At 35.9% G+C, this 22,630-nt stretch overlaps 1 protein-coding gene across 5 annotated transcripts in view; it reads right to left on the bottom strand.

Moving 5' to 3' along the window:
* LOC579460 (ELKS/Rab6-interacting/CAST family member 1) overlaps positions 1-22,630 on the bottom strand; it is a 78,243-nt gene that overhangs the window by 5,706 nt on the left and 49,907 nt on the right. For all 5 annotated transcript variants that reach the window (XR_004061710.1, XM_030972000.1, XM_030972002.1 and 2 more), the window contains 2 exons: positions 20,552-20,696; positions 937-1,023 (listed from right to left, as the gene is read on the bottom strand). Coding sequence is in view for 4 of the 5 variants with exons in the window: in XM_030972000.1 (XP_030827860.1) it covers positions 937-1,023; positions 20,552-20,696 (232 nt within the window). In the remaining variant the exon portion in view is untranslated. The remainder of the gene's footprint in view (positions 1-936; positions 1,024-20,551; positions 20,697-22,630) is intronic.

Raw genomic sequence — 22,630 nt, 5'->3', positions numbered from 1 at the left:
TCTCTCTCTCTCTCCCTCTTCCCCTCCCATGTTCCACCCATCCTCCATTTCACCTGTCCATCCCCTCTGCCTGTGTTCCTGTAGGATATATGGCTGTCATAATATTGTTCCCTCTTCCCACTCTCATGGTTATACTTCCTCCACCCCTAGGCACAGACACACTTCACACAACTCTTTCTCACCATGGCCACACTAACATCATCCCAGGAATGAAAATCATAATTTCATATTGAGTCAATCACCTGACGAGAGCCAGAAGGACGTTACAAATCTGTGTTTAATGATTTAATGTCCTTTTGGTGGTTCTGAGCAGACTACATCATGGCCACTAATCACACTGGATTCCAGGCTTTGAATATTCTACCAAGAACCAGAAAGGCAGTATCATATAAAAGATTTAACACCCTTTTGGCTTTAAACAGGCAATTTCATGACCTCACTAACATCATTATATTAATCAATGTTCTGTTCTACTGAGAGCCAGAAGGGCATTACATTAGATCATATATTTAGAAATACTGTGGCTCTCAGCAGATGCGGTACAATTTAATGTTCTTCTGACAGTTAAAGCCTGGAAACATGCAAGTATTAATGCATGTGTTCATTCTCAAATCAGTCAGTGGCTGTGTAGAATGGAGGTTAGTTTGATGAAATACATAGAGAAAAAAGTTGTATGTCAGTGGGTCTCCCAAAATGAAAAATTTGGTTGGGGGAGGTGGTTGGTTAGCCAATTTTTTTTTGTGGGAGGGATAGGTCAGAGAAAAGGGTTGTGATTAACCTCCAAACTTTTTAGTTTTAGTTGTGGGAGGGGGTAGGTCAAAGCAAACAAGGTTATAATTTATAAGTAGCCTCAAAACTTTTCAATTTTTGCTGTAGGAGGTGGATAGACCTGAGAAAAACGCTTGAATGTCTTTAGTTTCTCGTCGGATACCTTACCTGTTCTGGTGTGATGGGAGAATGTTCCATGTGCGGTGATTTTTCACCATCGTTGTGGTTGTGAAGCAGTTTCATCCTCTTCTGTGTCTGTAGAAATACAAGAAAAAAGAGAGAGGTTTGTTACTCCATCTCTATCCTTCATTCAAAATTCTAGAAGAATTGTATGTTTCATCTTTATTCAATCGTTACAAAGAAGCATAAATATTTTAACCCTGGTGCATGCTCATTGTCTAGCATAATAAACACAAATAGATTGTTTAAGTGGTAGGGTATACAAAATGTTCACACATAGACAAACACAACATATAAAGTAACAAGGCAGAGTGAAGAATACACAAATTGAAATTCTCCAAATGTTACAAGCGAGCTTTACATTTTCGTTTCTTTTCTTATATGATTCATTTCATAAACAACCATATTACAACCCAATAATATTCAAAAATGCAAAATATAAATGTAAAGTGCATTAAAATTCATGGCAAGTATAACATGCACAAACAATAAATATTTGTTATTAACTACAAATATACACAAAAATAACATTGTATAATATGCTTGCTATTTTATACAGTAATGGCAGCAACAGCGGGTTACTAATTACATTATCTTTTTATTGAAGATTATATTTTCTGTTAACATATGCCTTGGATTACAAAGTAAGTGATCATTGAACACCAATATGTTGGCCTGATGACTCTACTGAGGTATCATATCTGCAAGTCTGTGGTGTATCAGGAATGCAATGTTTACACATTATGCATCTCACATTTAATAGCATCAGACAGCAGACGCAACCTTTGATTTCCCCCACATGACATGAAAACATGCAGAAAAGAGAGACATTATAATTGAAAGGGCTTTAATTACACATTGCAACAAAGCAACTCCTCCTGAGAAAGTGACCCACAGAGAGCAAATGATTCGGGACAAACTGCCTCGCGTTTCATTTCTCAAGAGGCGGAATGTTCCACCGCTGATTGGTTAGAGGGAGAAGTCAGTGCCACATCCATTCTTCATCTTTATCAAATATGGTTTGACTTCAGGTCAGAAGAAACATGTCATCTGCTGGTACCTCTTGACATTCTGCTCTGAATATTTCTTGCTTTATCCAATTCATGTATGCTGGGAATAGATGGGAATAGATGGGAATAGATAACGAATGCACAGTGCCCCTACGCCTACCCCATCCCACCCCTTCCCCTAAACTGCATATTACTCTTGACATGTTGTAAATGAAGATTTTTGTATAACTCCCAAGGTTTCAGTCATTTGGACCGTTTGTCCTCACGCGCCTCCATTTATCTTCATTTTCAGTCCTTTTTACCCCACTTTTGGTGTTTCTCCTCCCTCCCCTTTGTCATCAAATCTCCACTCCCCAATAAAATTCATTTTTTTCTTTAAAGAATCCTCTATCTAATTACTTTCGCTCCTTACATTCTACATGTTCTCTATCTATCTTTCTATCCATTCACCTGTCAGTTGGTCTCTCTACCCATCTGTGCATCTCTCTCTCTCTCTCCCCCTCTCTCTCTCTTCTCTCTCTCTCTCTTTCTCTCTCTCTCTCTCTCTCTCTCTCTCTCTTCAGCTATTCTACTATCATATCATCCGCAGAGAGGCAGAAGGGCTTTAACTCTATACAAAGTGATATGAGTTAACATCCACCCATCGCTCAGAAAATGACATCATCTTTTGACAGAGCCATGCAGATGAAATCCTTGAACCCCCGTTTCCAGAAATCAACGCCCTGACCCAGAAGTCTGGACTAGCTACCGGTAGACAACATCACAAGTCAGATGGGGGCATAAACACTCCCCTCTCAGAATCTCACACCTACAACTGAACAAATAGACAATCCTCGGGCCTACAAGATGAAAATTGATTGGTTTCAGATCTATTTCTGCGGGATTAGGAGCTCGGAAGTGAAAACATGCATCTAATACATCACAGACTGTGTGCTGGATGGAGCCACCGAGGTAATAATTCTACAGTGCCCCGTTTTTGTCAAGATTTATGAAAATTATCTGAATTTTCTGCCTTCTTGCACGAAACCATCCAATTGTACCTAAATATTTTGGGGACAAAAATGATGCATCTTCACCATTTTTCCTCTCCCTTCAAGTGTGTTTTGTCCCTTTCTTTGCCTCCTTTTTGTTTCAATTCCAGTTCTCCTTCAACTTCTCTTCCATCAAATCTTCTCTTAACCTATCCCTTCCTCATTACTCTTTACCTTCTCATAGTCTAACTTCATCTAGACTGAAAGGAACGACTAAAACATGATCCTCCAGCATCAATCATATCGTATCTTTAAGATACTAAGGATTTCTCACTTTTTGCATTCTCTATCCGACTCATATCTCTGGCTTGGACTTTGAATGAAGACAATAATATCTGACAGGCCAAGTCCATCCTTATGCTAGGTGTAGACAGATGACCGCTGCTTTGACCTATGACCTAAGCAGGGTGCTGCTCCCTAGAGGCAGTTTAGACCACTATTTGGATACCTTCCCATGGACTCGAGAAGAGACTAGTCTACTTTAAGAAACATTTTCATAAATCAATTATGTCATGTTCATGTTTTAAAATTGGATTGACTCATTTCTTTGATAAATTCAACCTGCTTCAAATAATTAATCTTACCATCTGCTTTCTAAGTTTGATACTGACTGCGATGCATTTTTTTGTTTTACTGAAATTTGCAATATAGAAGAACAAAGTCTGTTGTACAAGACTGTTGTACAAGACTGACAAAAGATCTTTTTGAGAAATAGAGAAAGTACACCTGGAAATAACAGGCTGAATGGGTAATTCAAACTGATTTGTATTTAGACAATGTTTAAATATGCAATTGATCGTAGGTTAAATTATCACGGCAGCCAGCCAAACAGGCGCATTTAGAGTTTACCCCAGTTCACAAACCTCTTTGAATTATTTGGCATTCTGGATTTATAGTGAGATAACAACGGTATCTTATTGAGGAGAATTTGATTCAAAAGCTTAGTTGAATTCAAGGGCACGTGCCCTTTTCGCAAAACTGTCTTGACGCCATCTAATAAAACTTGGGGGCACTATGCAGACATTCAAAACTATCTCCCATTTTCTAAACTAGCAGTACGTAATATTATGTCATCTTTAATAATGGTGATGGAATAGTGATGGTGATGAATATGATCATGATGGTTATTAAACAAAGTTATCAATAGTACAGTTGATGATGATAGTTATGGAGCTTGTAGGTTAATGGTAGTGGTGGTGGTGGTAGTATCACAAACAGTAGGCCATATTTCCCAATTCCATCATCATCACTTCCCAAAACAAAGAAGAGGATCTTCTGAGAAGACTGGGAGGGCAGTTAACAAATAACATCTGATGAAAGGCATAATGGCATGAATTGGATATAGAATTATATGAGTGAACATGTTTTTGGCTCTCAGGAAGAGATTGGAGATGGTGTATAAGGGAGGGAGGGAGGGGGGGGGCTCTCGAGATGGGGACGGTGACAAAAAGGGGTTCTAAATGCCTAAATTATTTAAAGAATTCCACGAGTGAACATCTTTTTGGATCTCAGGAAGAGATTGGAGATGGTGCATAAGGGAGGGGGGGGGGGGCTCTCGAGATGGGGACGGTGACAGAACAGAAAGGAGTCCTAAATAATGCCTGAATACCAAGGCAGCTAGAAGCAATGTGACAGGGCATACATTTCCTAGCTCTGGTTGGTACCGTTAGTTTTGTTGATGGTAGTGAACTTGAGCGTGGAGGTGGCAAGTGAAATGGCCCATACAGCACACAAACATCCCTGGAGGTCAATCAGTTACATGGCATCATATCGCCTGGCCTCCCCGGGGGAACATGTTTGCTTTCCCTTGCGGCACCGTTGGTAAATAAGCCAAACATTTTTTCCTGGTACAGCTATTCCATTTTTCAATTTAAAGTTTAAAAAATGGTGGGTTCAATAACAGAGACGTGATGGCTCGGTGGTAGAGCAGTGGTCTCTTTACTGGGAGGTTCCGGGTTCGAAACCAAGTTGATGCGCTAGTGCCCTTTGGAGAGGACTCAAAGTCACCAGTCCCCTAGCTGCTTACTTACAACCAACTATAACTACTTGATATTGAGTAGCAAAAGTTCATGTGCTTCCTGAAAATGAATAAACTTTAACTTGAGAAAGCATAGAGCATTCCTGTCCTAAAATAAAAAATGGTATTTCAGGTAAACACAAAGTATGGATACAGTATTCAGTCATCCACAGGATAATAAGAATTGAACAAGAAGCAGAAGTGTAATAAAGGAGTGGAAATAAAGAGGTATACCGGTAATACTGCTGAATAAAGCGCACAAAGAAAAGATGTGAGACTTAGGAAAGAAAATTTGAAACAGAACGACATCAGCAGACAATTTATTAAAAGCTACAAATGCTGATTTGTAAAAACAGATATCATGCTTGTCAGGGAGCAGGTATAAAAATAGCAAAAATGTTGATAGCAGAAAAAAGGGGGGAAATATTTCTTTTGGTTGATAGATATTCGTCCTGAGAAAGTAGAAAGAGTGGATATCCTGGCAGGGGACTGCCCCAAAGGACAGGGGGGATTAGTGGTGCTGTTTGGTTACTCCCCTACAGCATGTTATACAGCAACGAAGCTCTGAGACAAGCCAGACAGACACGGGTGAGGGGAACAACCTCGTTTCAGAAAACTGCTCATTTTCTTTGCACTTTCTCTTCAAAATGGCATCAATATTTCCGCATTCGTTAGTTAGTTAATTCATCCATAATCTCTACTTATTCTCCAAGTGTCCTGTCAACATGTTTACTATCCTTCCACAACTCCCTCCATTATAATCTGATTCATTCTGCTCAAAAGGAAAAATGAATAATACAAATTCGAGCACATAATTTAATATTTCATCATTTGGATAAAATACTGTCAGATAATTCCAGAAAGAGACAAAAATGAGACAAAAATATTATTTAACAAAAATATAGATTACACAATGGAAAAATAGCTAAGCGGCAGCTAGAATACAATTTTAAGTTGCAATATTTCACCTTTGCTCAACAATTAACCCTTTCACCAACATAAAAACGAGACCTACAATAAATGGTGATTATCTATACAAGATCAAACAAGAAGTGGACAAAAATGGTAGAAGAATTGAGGCCTTCTAGCACCTTCCATGTAACTTTACAGTATCATATTTGTTTTATTTACAAACTCTTGAACAATGTCAGGTCGACATCTTTGTCAATATCCTACGGGCCTTACATCTCTCTATGGGACTTGCTGTCATGTTTTTAGAGTGTCAACCTCATACTAGTGCGCTGGCAAATTCTTTAGAACTTTTTTTTGGTGTTAAATCCAAAGACATGTACTTTTGCGGAAGTTATTTACGGCTATATTATAGGGCATGTTTTGTTTGTTTATCTTTTGTAATCATTAGATAACAGATTTATCGATTGAAAAGGATTAGAGAACTATATTAGAAGGCTTGGTCTCAAAATGTGCCAATGTGCGCCAAACAAATTATGAGAATAGCATTTAGCAGAGTACATAACAAATACTAATCATAAGATCAAATTAAAATGCTACACAAGATTTTTTGTTTAATATTCATGTGTAAGTTGGTTCATTGATTGACTATTTCAATCAGTTCTTATCTTCTCTTGTAATGTTATGACAGATTGTTTACATACAATTCTGTAGTTGACGGAAAATCAGGGAGATACCATTGGGTAATACCAGTATGCTGTTGGTGGTTTAAAGACAGGGAAACTATCAGCTTGCGGAATGATTAAGAAATATGTATGTCAATGTACAAAGCATATAAAGTTGAATTCTAGCAATCTCACAGCCTACAGACAGCTCAATGATACAGGAGTTCAGACATTACATTTCTATGGCTTTTAATTAATAATCAACAATTTAATAACAAATGAACTAAAATAACTGCACCCCACTCAATGTAGACCTAAATGTATTCTTCAAGTCAACTTCACATTTAGATTACAATTCAGTTACAGATCGACACTAAGTGTGTATTCCTCCTTTTTGGTATGTTTATTGACACACCAAACAAGGTCACTAAAATTAGTAATTCCAAGTTCAAATTTATAAATTGAAACCCTGCATTTGTCATTCTCCATCTCAAATTAGTATCCACGTTCCACTTAGTCCTCTAGATTCTGACTCTATCAATTGAGGGTACATTAAGACCACCCAGTCCGACTAGACTTGTATCTTGCAATAGTATCTCTATTCTGATATAGTGCCATTCACATCATCTTCAACACTGTGTATAATGAGAATGCAAGTTTTGGCAGCTGTATACATCATATTTCACCTAAACTGTTTTGGAGAAAAGTCTCTGTAAATTGTTATGGATTCAAAAAGTTGAAAAAAACTTTCAAAGATTGATTATGAAACTGCAGTCCTAGAGGAATCAGTCTTTCTGGTTTGGAAGCTATTCTAATTTCTTTAAATAAATTCATACTTGAGAGGAGGAGTATAACGATACGCAATATGTGAAAGGGTCTCTGGTAGGTAGGTTAGGTAGCCAATCCTTGTGGTGATTGAGGTGATCACATCAGATGGGCTGTTTACTACCACCTCCAAACTAAACCTGACGTTCTCACTTTACCAAAAACCACTAGTCTGAAATGCACAGACATCCAGTCAGGGGATATATATATATACTTCCATCTGCATGGGTAAAAATAGCAATTGCTATCAACTTTAGTGACATCTTATCAATAACCTGGTTGTGAAGCACATGTAGATACTCCACTGCTCAAGAGGGCAAGTGAAGGTCTGAAGACATAACGGCATCTGCTGAATGTGTATAATTCCAAGCAAAAAGTATGGGAGTCACAACAAAAATTAATATCAATCTTAATTCCAAATCTTAATATAAGTGCCTAAAATCATATTACCTAAAGTAAGAAGGATACAGATAAGTACAATTTGGCCAATTTTGTTTGAATCATTATAAATACTGTATGCCAGATCTAAAATTGTCCTTTTCTACTTTATAAAAGCTTAAATTTCCCTATGCCACAGAAATCTATCGAAGTCTTCACATCATCTTTTCAGAAGTTCAAGCTTGAAAGGGGCTTGGAGCAGCATACTACCAAAGTACCAACCAGAACACCAGCTACTGTACCTCTTCTGTTGACCCCAAGAGTAAGATAGCATTACAATCGGGCTTAGAGGTAGCATGAACTTTCCTCAAAGATACATTGGAAGTGTAATCCTACCAATGAAAACTAGGTCCACTTTGACCAGCTCTTAAAAGTTATATAATTCTAGTTCTGCCACCCATGTGCATTCAGTTTACAATTTTTTCAGACTGAGAAGGGGGCTTGGAGCAGCATACTACAAAACTAACCTACCAAGATATCAGCTACCTCTCATATTGACCCTTAAGAGTCGGATGGCATTACAATCGAGCTTAGGGTTGCCTGAACTTTCCTCAAACTATAATTAGAAGTTTAATCATACCGGTAACCATGAACACTAAGTTCACTTTGGACACGTCTTAAAAATTATATAATTCTAATTCTGTCACTAATTTTTATTCAATTCTACAGATTTTCAAAATGAAAAGTTGGCTTGCAGCAGCATACTACTTAACTATACCTACCAGGACACCAGCTACCCTCTCATATTGACCACAGGAGTCGGATGGCATTACAATCGGGCTTTGGGGTAGCCTGAACTTTCTTCAGTCATTGGAAGTTTATCTAACCTATGGAAACTAAGTCCACTTTGACCAGATTATATAATTCTAGTTCTGCCACCAATTTGCAAACTGAGAAGGGTGCTTGGAGCAGCATACACCCAAACTACCCACTAAGACACCAGTTCCCTCAAAATATACCCAAAGGTGTAAATCGGACAGAAGAAATCCCTGCCCCCTTGAGAAAAAAACCACCAGCAAGTAACTTTTGCATAGAATAATTGTATAAGTATATCATATAATATTGAGATCCTTACTAGGCGAGTTTTAAGATTTTATAGACATACACTGTCAAATATGACACCATGTATTGCCGGTATTAGCACCATGTAGATCCATGTTGATGGAGAATTAAAAGTATTAGTAGTTTGTTGGGGTATAATCAACAGTGTTTATAATGCAAAGATGAAAACAGTGGGCTAAGCATGAATGTCTGTAAATATCATCAGAATACAAGTGAAGTATCTAGATATGTTTAACATGTTAGCAACTTTGTCAACAAATAACTAGTTTGAAGAATTAGAGGGTGAGATTGGAATGTATTAAGCGAAATATTTCCTTTCTTTTGAAAACAGTTGATTGCCAAAACATACATTTCTGTTGTGTCAAGACATGGAATATTACTATACACCATAACCTAAATATATATTTCAATCATATTGACAAATATCTCCATAACTGCATAAAGGAAAATATCATATTGTATCCTGGCCTAGGGTTGGAATATTTACAGATTGTATGTGCCACCTACATTTCCCTACTGATGCATTTCTTCAATGACATTTTTAAACTCTAAGATGATCAGTTCGCTTACTGCAGGAGATTCCTATTTGAACACAGGATAGGAAACATACAATATAGATGGCTGAAGTATAGTACTCTTCTACAACTAATGAACTCTTTGGAGTATGATACAATAACCAACCTCTTTGGAAACAAGCTGGACTCTCCTACCTAAGGATACTTGTAGATGCCAATATGCCTAGGTTAAAGTTACAAGAAATGAAAATCATGCAAGATTTAAACTAAACTACAATAATACTGATTATTACAATGCACTGTCTGTTTAAGGTGTAATCACTCAAATCAATTAGATAGGGTGTCTAAAATGCTTGGACTTCAACAGCTTTCAACAATTTCTCAAATCTAGTAGAAGTCCAGTGAACTCACGATGCCAATAGCCTTCTTCTGGATACCTAGAAGAAGAAAGGTTAGTGTAGAGCCAAATATTTAAGAAAGTTTAGGATTTTATGAATGGTTATACATGTATCATCTTAATCAATGAAGGGCATTAAGTAATTTTTGTGAGAATAATCCTGGGGTATATTCCAATTTTCTGATGAGCCAGCCCCTCCTCTCGTACTGTTGTGTTAGCATGGGTTTCCATTCTCTTCCACCCTCTGTCTCCCTATCTCTTTTCCTATCATCTCCTTGCAATACTTAATATGTCTCTTCACCTCCTCTTCCAGCTGAATCCCAACCCATCATCGTCGAGCATATCAACTTACAAGGGGGTAAATTGAGTTACCTACCACATAATAGCCGGCACCTGAAACAGTAACATTGTCAAAGACAATTTCCCTTGAACCTTGCCTATATATTCTTGGTATTACATCTTAAGATGAGAGAAGTCACATCTCCCAATTACTCGTCCGGTATCTGCACCTGGTTCACACGCTGTGAACAGGTAGGGGTGCACAAAGCAACTTGAAAGGGGAAAACATTGCATCCTTCACATCAAATGCAACCTTCTTCAAAGACCACCTTCAGAATCATTTTTTGCAAGTTGGAATGAAGATTCAAAGTTTAACAGTGATATGAATTAAAATTATCTTGAACACTGTCTTAGGATAATCATAAACTACCAAATGTCTTAGGTGGCATTTATTCAGGTTGGAAGTGTCCTAGATAAGTAGTTGTCTCGATTGTCGATGGTCCAGAAGGTAGTAGTAAGAACTAACTTAGGAGGCTAACTGCACTTGAAGTTCAATTGCAAAGGAAAGGTTGCACAACTTTTATGAGAATTGCAATATGTGAACAGCACTTATAGATAACAGGCCTATCACTGAGAAGGTATCAATGTAATACAACTTTCAGCTGTGAATTCAATTTGTCTTCATTTGCGATTGTCAGAGAAAACACAAAGTGATCATGTGCGTGATCAATTTGTCTTCATTTGTACCAATTTTGTTACAAACACAGTGATGATGGTGGTATGCGCATCGGTTGATACAGTAACATATTCTTAGAATTTCTAAAGTTTTTGAAGTTTATCATTTGAATAAATCCAATTGTGCATATCAGTAGAATTTACTCCATAATTTTGAGCTTATACTGAGCATGTCAAAAGATAAACTGTAAGTTAAAATATGTTAAAACATTTGGATTAGTTGTGGAGTTATGATATAATAATGACACTGGGCATTTTAAATCAAATATTGCTTCCACTTTTTAAAATCATTGCATTCCTGAGATATTCAGAAAGACAACAATGTGGATCATAATTTTGATATACCATAAACCACTGATCAGTAATACAAAAATTGCTATTATGTCATTTTCTCTGCCCATCCAAAATAGAGTTATTTCAATTTTTCTCAAGACAAATGACCCCCATACAAAATTACGCCCCAGACGAAAGAAAGAAAATAGTTCCTATAATCAAATGCAGTTCTCACATCATGATCATTTTCATTCAACATCACAAGAAAATGATGATTTTATATCTTCTTTCAATGTAGTGGTAGACTGAAGAAAAAATACATCTACAATACACTGAACTATCATCATTCTTTACCACAGGCGCCATTCTAAATAGCACGTCTGATTTGTGTAATGGTATTCGCACTTCTAGCCTCATCTTTCCTTCTTCTTGGGTCTGTTTTGTCCAAATTTTTCGAATTTTTTTAGGAACAGAGAGCAGTTTGAGTGAGAAAAAGAGACATGGACTCAACATTGTTGGTTTGTATCATGCTGATGGGGCCAATTATCTTGTAATGCAAACAGGTGCGACACCACACTGTTAGGTATTATCATGTTTGTAAGTGGACTTCAACAACCAGACAGGGTGGGCCGCACCAAATTTGCCTTTCTCTAACATTTCAATAAAAAATCACAGCTTCCTGAAGTGACAGGCTTTGGTATATTATATATGAAATGACAACATGTTTTTTTAAAGGAACGTAAAAGTATTAGGAGAAAGCAATGGGAATTACAATAATCAAAAGTATTATGCATATATCGGTTGATACCAAATCTGTCTTATTCCCACATTTTAATAAAAAACACAGCTCCCTGAAGAGAAGGACTTATTATGTATGATATGACAATATGTTTTTAAAAAGGGAACTTAAGAATATTTGGAGAAATCAATGGGATATATAATAAATCAAATGTATTATGCATTTATATCAGCATTTCATAGGGATCAGCTCCTTTCATCATGAGATTTATCAGCAACATTATTTCAGAAGTTATTATCCTTTCAGGACCCAAGCATTATATATCGCCAACATTTTTTGTATTGTACACAAAATCTTTCAAAAGAAATTGTTTCTCCATCCTCGACTTCAAAGGGGTTTATGGACCCCCATTCCCAGCCCCACAAAAACTGAAAAGTCTCTGATATATTTCTACTCAGAGAAATAACGCTTTGAGTAAGGAAAGAAGCTACATCTTTATTTTGTACAATAGTGGTTAAAAACAATTTTCAATCCATGTAGACATGGTTACCCCCTCCCCCAAAGAGTTATGCATGGAGGGGGTGTAGAAAGATACCCCTGCGAGTATACATAAAACATTATAAGGTCACCCTCCCGTACTGCACCTGCTATGACCGATCATAGTAAATATGGAATTACAGAGCCATATGCCAGGACTAACCAAGTAATTTACACCACTCAAAACCAATCACCAAATCAATTTGGCATTTTAGGGAACCATGGGAATTCTAGTCGCCATCGTAACAATCATAATTATCAAGAAATTTCTTGGAGTCCCCCCTCAGGCTCACCCGTCTTTTCCTTCCTTTCTCAGGATTTTTTTCCAAGAGTGAACAAAAGGTCATTTATGACTCTCAGTCCAGATAGAATAACTGATATTAATAGGAAGTAGCAGGATGGTCACTTCAATAATTACTTCATTCATAACTTTTGATGGTATGCTGCTTCATATTTTTGTTGCTGGATGTATGAGGCATCACTCATTGGTCATTCGGTGGTAGTTACGGAGAACAGGTGTAATTGCTAGTGCTAATATGACAAGACAGCTTGTCACTTTAGTCCTAGCTGGTTAGAAATATCAGGCACCATCGACACACTCTGGGACCGGTGTTAAGAAAAGATTTGAAATTAAAAGTGGTACGCCTCTAAGCTATACAGCATTTCCTGCCATATCATATTTAAGAAAAGTCTTTAAGTGGATGGGGACACTTAAATTGATGGGAACAAATATAGGCTTTAGACATTCTTGTCTTAATTCTCTTCTCTCCCCCCCCCCCCTTCTCTGTCCATCTTTCTCTCTCTCTCTCTCTTGCTCTGTAAGTTGGAATGCTACATAACTTTTTCCTTTATATCATTCATGATAAGATAACTAAGGGGGTCTCAGCGTGTCCACACACAAAACAATTTATCCCGAAACTCTATAACGATACGTCGTATAAAGAATCATCGTATAAATTCCAGGATGTCCACACACAAGAAACGTCGTCACTAAAGAATCATTGTATAAATTCCAGAGTGTCCACACACAAAAAAAAGTTATCCCGAAACTCTATAACGAAACGTCGTATAGGTGCGCAGTTTGCTACTGCGCATTCGAAACCGAAACAGAAACACATGTGCAGCACCACTAGTACTAGTATTTGCATTGACTGTGCCACTGGAACAATGCATGCAGTATATTTATGTATAAACAGCTGGCTGCGCAGCGGTCATGAAACGGAAGCAGAAATGAGAGCTCATATCTCCTTTCGCTCGAGGTCACGTTAAGCCCCGCCCAGTTAGACTAGTTCCGTCCACACACAAAATGTCCGTGATTCTTTATTGAGTTTCAGTTCGAAACGATGCCCAAACCTGCGTTTCGTTAGACTAGTTTCGTTATACGACGTATCGTTAGTGAGCGTCCACACCTACAATTTTCCTACAATCGCGAAACGGTATCACTATCGCGAAACGGTATAGCTAATCACGGAAAATGTTGTGTGTGGACAGGGGGTGTATCATTAATGTAGAAAACACAACATCAAGGAACTATCTAAATGTTGTTAAAATACCTCTATGTATTTAATATGTTATGGTATCTATATTTGGTAAAATCTAAATTTTAGGCTACATTTTGATCAAAACCAAGCTGTTCAAAACCTATGGATTGAAGGACTCAGTGTCAATTTCTCACATCTGTCTTTTAAAGAAAGCTCAGAAAGCTGACAGCTATTTCTAAGACACGGGCTAACACTTTACATTTAATATTTCAAAATACTTCCCAGGCAATCAAAATAGAAATAAAATCACCATCAATTCTCGTTGAAATATAAAAATACAATCTGACTTTGAGTGATCGACCTCCCTCAAATGACATGATTTATTGAACATGTCTGTGAAATATGAGTTCTTCACTTTCTTGAATCTGAGAATGTTTACCCTTTCCTAACTAGTATCAAATATTTTCATCCAAAATTGGGTGAAAGATTAAAGTTCATTACATTTAAAGTTACTTGAAAGAACATTTTGCTTTATTGATCAAGATCCCCTAGAGTAATAAAAAAGTTGGTACAAAATATTAAAGAATACCATTGCAGATATAATAAGAATGCCAACGAATCTTATATACTCCTATCATCAGTCACATTACATAACATTTCTCTACACAACGATTTTCCAAATTTGATTTTGACAAGTGTATTCCTATTAAAAGCTTTTTACCTGGAGTACAAAATGCCATGAAGTTCATACATGATTTTTCATCTAAGAATTATCCTCGGAGTGCTTCTCCAGCCTCCATGGGGGTAACAATCCTCAATCTTCAATGATTCACCTTTAATCTTAAGGATGTGAAGACTTCCAAACAGGTGCATCGATGAAAAGACTATTATTTCATCCATGTCCCATTCATTCTTCCTGTATCTGTTTACCGCTTTTCCAACAAAGCCAATGTGGATTAATGACTCTGAGATATTGTCTTGGCATGCTCATAACATAGGAATGCCCAGATGATCATATTTATAGCTCGACCAATACCGGATGAATTATCCTCTTTCAAGTTCAATATTCAGTTGGGATGAGATTAATAGGATAAGATAAGAGGACAGTAGATGAATAAGATGTCAAAATATTGACAGGATGAACATTCCTAGACTCACTTGATTGTATGTTACAAGTACAGGAAAGTAAAATATTAGAAATTTAATTCTTAGGGCAGTTTGGGGGCAAGTCTTCATTATAAAAATATTAAAGTAGTTAAGGTGATGACAATTATATGTAAACATAAAATGAAACCTACAGATGAAATAAAATGATTTTTATGAGCAATCTTAAAACTGCTTATTTCTGCAGTTTCCCTTATGCAAGTCAGTTTTATTATTGTCATATCATACTACTCATTTATTTTTGCATTTATTATCATCATTATTATTTAATTTCATGTACTAAATCATCATTCTGAGGGTAGGTTAATGCAATGAATGAATCTTTAGATTGTGGATTCATGTCATAATTGTGAGTAAATTCTATAAAGAAATTGAAGATAAATGCAAGACAAGGGTTGGGTCTTTTCCCTGATTCTATACAATTCTCAACACAACCTTTAAAATATGAAAAAGGATCTTTTCTCTTCACTTTCTTTCTTCAAACTGCTTTGCATTAAAAGAGAACTTTATTGTGAGGTTATTCATATATCAAGATATGTATCATAGGCAATGAAAGAAAAAATGCATAGAATTTGATTTCTTGGAATGTTAATCTCATCATCTACTTCAATAGAGGCTGACGATGTAATGACTTGATATGTTATTTGTAATGTATGATCTTATAACATCCATAATAATACTTGATAGATCTAGAACATTGTTTGCCAACAGACCATGATGCATGCAGGAATTTAAACTAGATTTTTAGCATAATCTGGAAAGGCAAACAATTGTGGGCATTCACAGCTCAGAATATCCCAGGCCCTCAGATTCATCACTGCCAATTTTTAATCCTCTTCGATTATACAGGGAATGGCGACGAGAAATTCCAATCGCAAGTGGTGGCATAGCAAGTTTAATAGTTCTAAACATCAAGAAAAGGTTAAAAGACCAGTACAACACTTATGTGTTGCAAGCCAGAAGAATGTTAACTTTATGTTAAATGATAGAATTATACGCCCTTCTGTCATGAATTTATAGATAGCACTCCTTGTCTGAGAGTCTCTACACAAACTATTACATTCATCTATTATAAGGTAAAATGTTTTTCAACAGTCAGAATACAGCTTGCATACATTTGATGGTGCTCTGTCAGTCAAACCTCTGCAGGTTTAAAGGTGATATACTAGTTACCATTTTAGTATATACAAAATGTGAACAATTTGAATAGATTAGTGAACTGGTCTATTAAAATGAATATACATGATAAATGACAGAGTGAAATTTAACCTAATCATTACAAATTAAATACATCATCAACTTAAATGCCCGTAATATAAAACACTCATAAGATGGAAAGGCAAGAAGAGAATGAAGGGAAAAAAAAGGGGGTACAATGGTCCTTAAAGGGATCATTTATCGATTTTAAATCTGAGATACATGGTCCTACATGTTACCAGTGTCTGTTATATGGTGAAATATTGAAGCTCTAAAAAAATCGCGCTTCAAGATGATCAAGAAGTGCCTCAAAAAAGTAAAAATCTTTGAGTGACCGGTTTTACCATACTCGTTTTCCCAAACAGACTGTAGTGTAATGAAAACCGTTTGGTGAACGGTTTTCAAAATTTGTAATTCCAATCATTAATATCTCGATAATCAGACAGGCGATCGGCTTGTAAAAGTCATGGAGTTCCCGACAGACCTAAAGGTTTATAATTATCATTGCAGCATGAGCTAAATCAAGAATTTTGTTTCAGAATGTGAGACAAAGTTACCGGATCCCTTTAACCCTTTTTAATCTCTATTGGATTGTGTGTTGTGTATGGGATAGGTCCTCGAGGGAGTATCAACTGATTGAATGTTCAAATGTAAGGATCAAACATTGCTATGTAGACACATGCCATGTCTTTGGTGAAAACATCTGAATTATTTATGACCACCATGATACTGTCTTGATCTATCCTCTTCTCCATCCATATTTCTTTGGTTCTAACAAATGAATAGTAAGTCCAAGAAATATCATGATTTAAACCCATCAGAAATGAGTGAAATGTACTTGAATGAAAATCTCTAACTTGCTTTGGATCCATAGGACAGTACATGTGAATTATTTGATTTTATCACAGTATTGTCATTACCCTCAATCTTTATCCTGGATTACATATCAAGTAAATGTAAATAAGTAACAACAGTAACAGCGTATCGAGATGAAGATAACAAGTTTTTATCAAAAAGCAAGTTTGGGAGAGGAGCATAAGATGTACAATAAATCAAAATGTATGCAGTCCTAAGATTGCAGAAATTTCCATCTTACCAATGACTGTCCAGACAATTTACAATTATATGTACTCCTGGTCAAGAAAAGGAAAAGGTTTCAGGACGAATTGGCAAACAAAATTGGCCTAGAATTTGCCTCTGGTTTCTTTCATTAAACCATTCATCATATCTACATAACATTAAGCCGATATGATTGAAACATTGACACTACTGTATTTTTTCATCTCCATTTGATGTTTTAACTTTGGACTTAAGCATAACCTCTAGTCTTTCAATGGACTAGAGTGTAATATCACTGATTGTACCTGAAAGGAAGGTGATGACCAAATAATGCAGTATTACTAATTCACGAAGAATATAATTGTATTAACTCACTCTTTTCAGCAATTTAACTTGACTACATTGATGATATTCTGTGATGCACATCAAGTTAACTCACATTATCTGGTTCCAGGTATTGGCCACTTATGGAGTTATTCAATTAAAAGAATAACATATCCATACAGCAGTTCCATTTTCCCCCACAAACCCCTTATGTTATCAGCCTCAAGAATTAAATCAATTGTGACTTCTGGAATGCAAGCATAATTACATACATATATGTATAATGATAATTAAATATAAAGATCATTAAAGCCCCTCAACATTTTCTTAGCATTACTGAAAAAGCCATTATGGTTTGGCCATCAGTCAGCAATAAACTGCTTTCTAATAAGAATTTCAAAGAAACTGGCTCCGTCTATTGTGCAGGAACAAGTTTTCACCTAATTTGATGTGAATTAACATTGAGTGGTGACAAATCGAATTACAAAATGGACCCCTGGACTTCAAAGTACACACAGAACGTTGTAGAGTGTACTTCATGTCAATGGTGATAAATTAAATCAAGGTTTCAATATTGTGATAATTGATAAGAATAAGTGGAGCTGCACTCCAAAAATATATTGAGCTACATTCAAGTTTGTTGTGTCAATAAAGCTTTCTTTTCATCTATTTCATAGATAAGCTAATAAATATTAATATAAAGCAATTTAAAGGACAAGTCCACTCCAAAAATAACTTACTTTCAATAAAAGCAGAAAAATCAGACAAACCATTCAAAAAAAGTTTGAGCGAAATCGGATCACTAATAAGAAAGTTATGAATTTTTGAAAAAGTATGTAAAACTATGGAACAATGAGAATCACAGCACAATTTGCCAAGATGGTTATCAGTTTGTGACGTCATGTCCTCACAACTTATCAATAGCTTTATATCGTTAAAATATCATTAATTTCCCTTTTTATCCCCCAAAACTTGATTTCCCCATGCCTTAGCCCAGGTTATATGATTTATAGCATATTGCGTGCATGACATTTCCCAAAAACTTTTATGAATTTTAAAGAATTTATACTTTTTTCTGAATATTGTATTTCATAATTATTGATTTTGATATAAATAGTTTATCAAAATTCAATTTTTCATGATTTAACTGGACAAAAATTACTCTTTATTTGTGCATCCACACAAACAAATTACTAACAATCTAACTTGGATGCTGGTGTGAAGAAATAAGATTCTTAGGGTGAAAATAGGAAATTTATATTATCAATATAAAGAAAATAATTAGTGGATAGTGAGGACCATACGTCACAGATTCATGAGTGAGTTGCCAATTTGTGTAGTGATTTTCAATTTATTTCATGTCATTAAAAATGTATAACTTTGTTATTAGTTATCCGATTTTGCTAAAACTTTTTTTGACTGGTTTGTCTGATTTTTCGGGTTCTATTGAAAGTAAGTTATTTTTGGAGTGGACTTGGGCTTTAAAGAAAAAGAATATGCATCAGCAAAAGTGATTTCCATAGGTCAATGTCCTATGAAAAGTGATCACAGCATATTGGTACTGTACAATCGCTAATAATATCAAAGTGAAGAAAATACACATTTTCTTAGAAAAAAAGGGAAACAAACATCACTGAACTAATTAATCGAACTTCTGTTTCTTTTATTAATAAACAAAAGTGATAAACAGAATTATCATGCAACTCCCCCCCCCCCCCCCCCAAAGATTTAAAAAATAAATAAGTATCAATGAATTAGATGAAACAAACAGAGTGAACTAGGGGCAAAATGGAAAAATATAGAAGAGACAGATATAAAAGATTGAATGAATGGATCTCCACTATGGCTGCCTTTGCCCAAATCATCTGTTCCAGCTTCGTCAATTTTTTTGATGTAGCATTTCAATATATCAAATAGAGGTCATGTCTTTTAACTTTACTAATTCATTGTAGATTACAAATTCCTCCTTGTTTACAAATTTTGACAAGAAATTTCTCAACTGTAAATTTCTAGTATATTTCACTTTTTATGCAATTAAAAATTTCTCAATCCATTGTTACACATCTGCTCATGTAAATTTCATATCTTCCTGTGTATATTTCATTGAAGCATGTCCTGTAATATACAACCTGCCAATCAAGGCTAACTGTGAAGTTGTATGACCTAGGTTGAATGACCTACATGTATACATCTCTTTAAAACTAATTATACAAGTTGTATGATGCAAACTTTCATTTGTATTCATATTTAAGGAGGCGCAATGGCTTAGTGGTAGAGCAGTGGTCTCATAACCGAAAAGTCCCTGGTTCGAAACCAAGTCAATGTGCTTTTGCCCTTTGGTAGGCCATTGATCCTCATTACCAAGTGCCTCATTAGAGGACTTAAAGCTGTCGGTCCCCTGGTTGCTCACTTACAAGCATACATGTGCTTTCGTAGCAGTCAGGTAAAACAATCATCAACCATTAATTGATTAATTAACCATTGATTAATTAACGTCTACTTAATCATTGTATTATATTACCCATAGGAAGGCCATTAGTCAAAAAGTAAATTTTGAATTCATTCATCTGACCTTTGAGTACAGTACTCCCAAAGCCAATGTTAACATCCTTTTACATGTATGCTATAAACAAGTTTCAACTAAGTTTGCGTTATCGTGTATGAAGTTATAGCTGTAACAAAAGGGGAGGGGAAGAGAAAAAAGAATTGCACAGAAAAGACAGACACAGACACAAACACAGACAAATAAAAAAATAAATGCAATCAACACCTCCTTCATTAGCAGACATATTGAAAAGACTTTCATCAAAAATTTGGTTTGTAACATTCTCCCTTTAAATCACATCAGTGAGAAAATCATTGTTTACAAAGAAAGGAACAAATTCTAAGTATAACATTGGCTATTTTTTTCCTTCTTCTCCTTTTTGTGTTATTGCCATCACCTACCTCATCTTTGAGCTGCTGTACCAGAGCATCCTTCTCTTTCTTTAGAAGCTTGAGTTCTTCCGACGACTTGAGACCTTTCCTATTCAGCTCCAAGAGGGCGATGTGAGCATCCTTCTCACCAATGGCTGCAGTCAGGGCTTCTTGTCTGTTAAGAAGTGGAATACATTCATAAGTTGTTAAAATCTTTGAAATCAAAATTTAGATCAAGGCTTTTTTTTTAAAAGGTCATGTGGAAAATCATCATTAAAGAAATATGTTAGGGAAGAGTATCTTTGTTATAATTGATAACATTCATGCCACAAATCCCACACATGCCACAAAAAAACATCTCCTGTATGTTGGAAAGGACAGTCTAAGATATTGCTTACCTGAAAAGGAAATGGAAAATAAAAATACTATGGAAGTGTGTATATTAGGTGAATATGAACATGTATTGTTGGAGAAATATAGTTTTGACACCCCATCCCTTTGAAAATGGAAAATACATTAACATGAACATATTGAAGAGCAAACACACACAACAAAGACACGCATCCCATAATGTATTTTGAAGATGAAAGAGGGAGAGAGAGAGAGAGAGATGGAACAAATAATTTAATTTATTTGACAGCGGGTAATATCTAGCTCACACCGCTTCTGTGTTTTCTCCATTTCCGCTCATGTGTCACAATATCTGCACAACGCCGGTATTGTGCTAATTGACCTTAATCAGATGATTTGCCATGCACATGTTGTGCATCTATTCTGCTTGAAGCTAGACAATACAGACAAATAAGGTCTGCAAAGATACTTAAAACATATTGGCAGAGAACACAAACAAAATATTTTCAAGCCTGAAACAGTGACGTACAATCATAATTCTCATTATATACCTCATATGAATGACGCACTTGTCTTTCTTGTCTTTGATGTAAGATGGGTATAAGTTTGCCTGTCTTGTGAATTTGGTTATTACTCATAAATTTTTTTGTTTTTTATTTTTATAGTCCATAAGCATATCCATCAAAACTTACAACAACTGCAATCAATGGTACCCTTATTCACATCAAGGAGATAGACATCAGACAGACAAAAGACCAAACAAAAAATTGCCTTATTACAAATCACAAAACAAATCACAAAGATTTGGTCAATTGTTGGTCAGTTTTGAGTCAGTTTGGCAATGTGACTGTGTATGACACCAACAATATTTTTAAAAGACTTTTATCATACTTCTCCTTTGAGGTCAAATCAAGCATCATTTATTCCACAATGGATAATGGATGATGAAATCATGACAAGAAAAACATCTTAGGGGGGAAAGTTTTTATCTTATTCATCCATTCATGTCAATCAAACAGCACATCATCTTTCATAAGCATTATCTCTGAAGGCTGGGTAACTCACTGATAAGACACACCTTTTGTATTTTAATGTAATATTTTATCTCCCAGGACTTGGTCACTGTCCGGCTATGCCAGCCAGGGCAGTACCAGACGACATCTTGCCCTTGATAAGATTGTCCAGACACCCCATGCTTTGATTCTCAGGGAGCAAACTATTTGGAATGGTAACTTGGTTCATATCAAAGGGTGTGATTATTAAGGCACTGATTGATTACGTCCATGACCAACAGAAGGAAACGCCCCTCCATTTTTTGTTTACCTTCAACAGATCCTATCACATGTTATCAATGAATACAATGTCTGGAGAACGTAGAAAACAATTCAGATATGGAAGAAAACAACTTTTGAAAGAGGAAGCCATATTCCTTTCCCCAAGGGATGGTTATTATCTCTGCATATAGATCAATGCCAATCACATAAGGATGTGCCTTCCATTTATAACCTTCTAAAACCAAGTAACTTCCTGATAAAGACTGATTGTCAAAAGATAAACGTTCTTTTGAAACATCAGGGTTTTAAAAAAAGCTCTAATGCTTGGTCACTGCCAAACATCATGGATATATCTTTCACACATCACTGCCACTTGGGTATTGTTGGCCTTTCAACAACTTGAAGGACAGCCAACATATTCCTATAAAGATATAAATTCTGTACGTATCCTAGTTTCGGCCCCTCCACTCAGTGTTATTTAGGA

The sequence above is a fragment of the Strongylocentrotus purpuratus genome, unplaced genomic scaffold (genome assembly GCF_000002235.5).
Source record: "Strongylocentrotus purpuratus isolate Spur 01 unplaced genomic scaffold, Spur_5.0 spur5_scaffold_6, whole genome shotgun sequence".
Taxonomy (NCBI): domain Eukaryota; kingdom Metazoa; phylum Echinodermata; class Echinoidea; order Camarodonta; family Strongylocentrotidae; genus Strongylocentrotus; species Strongylocentrotus purpuratus.
This window is presented reverse-complemented; position numbering and strand designations above follow the sequence as displayed.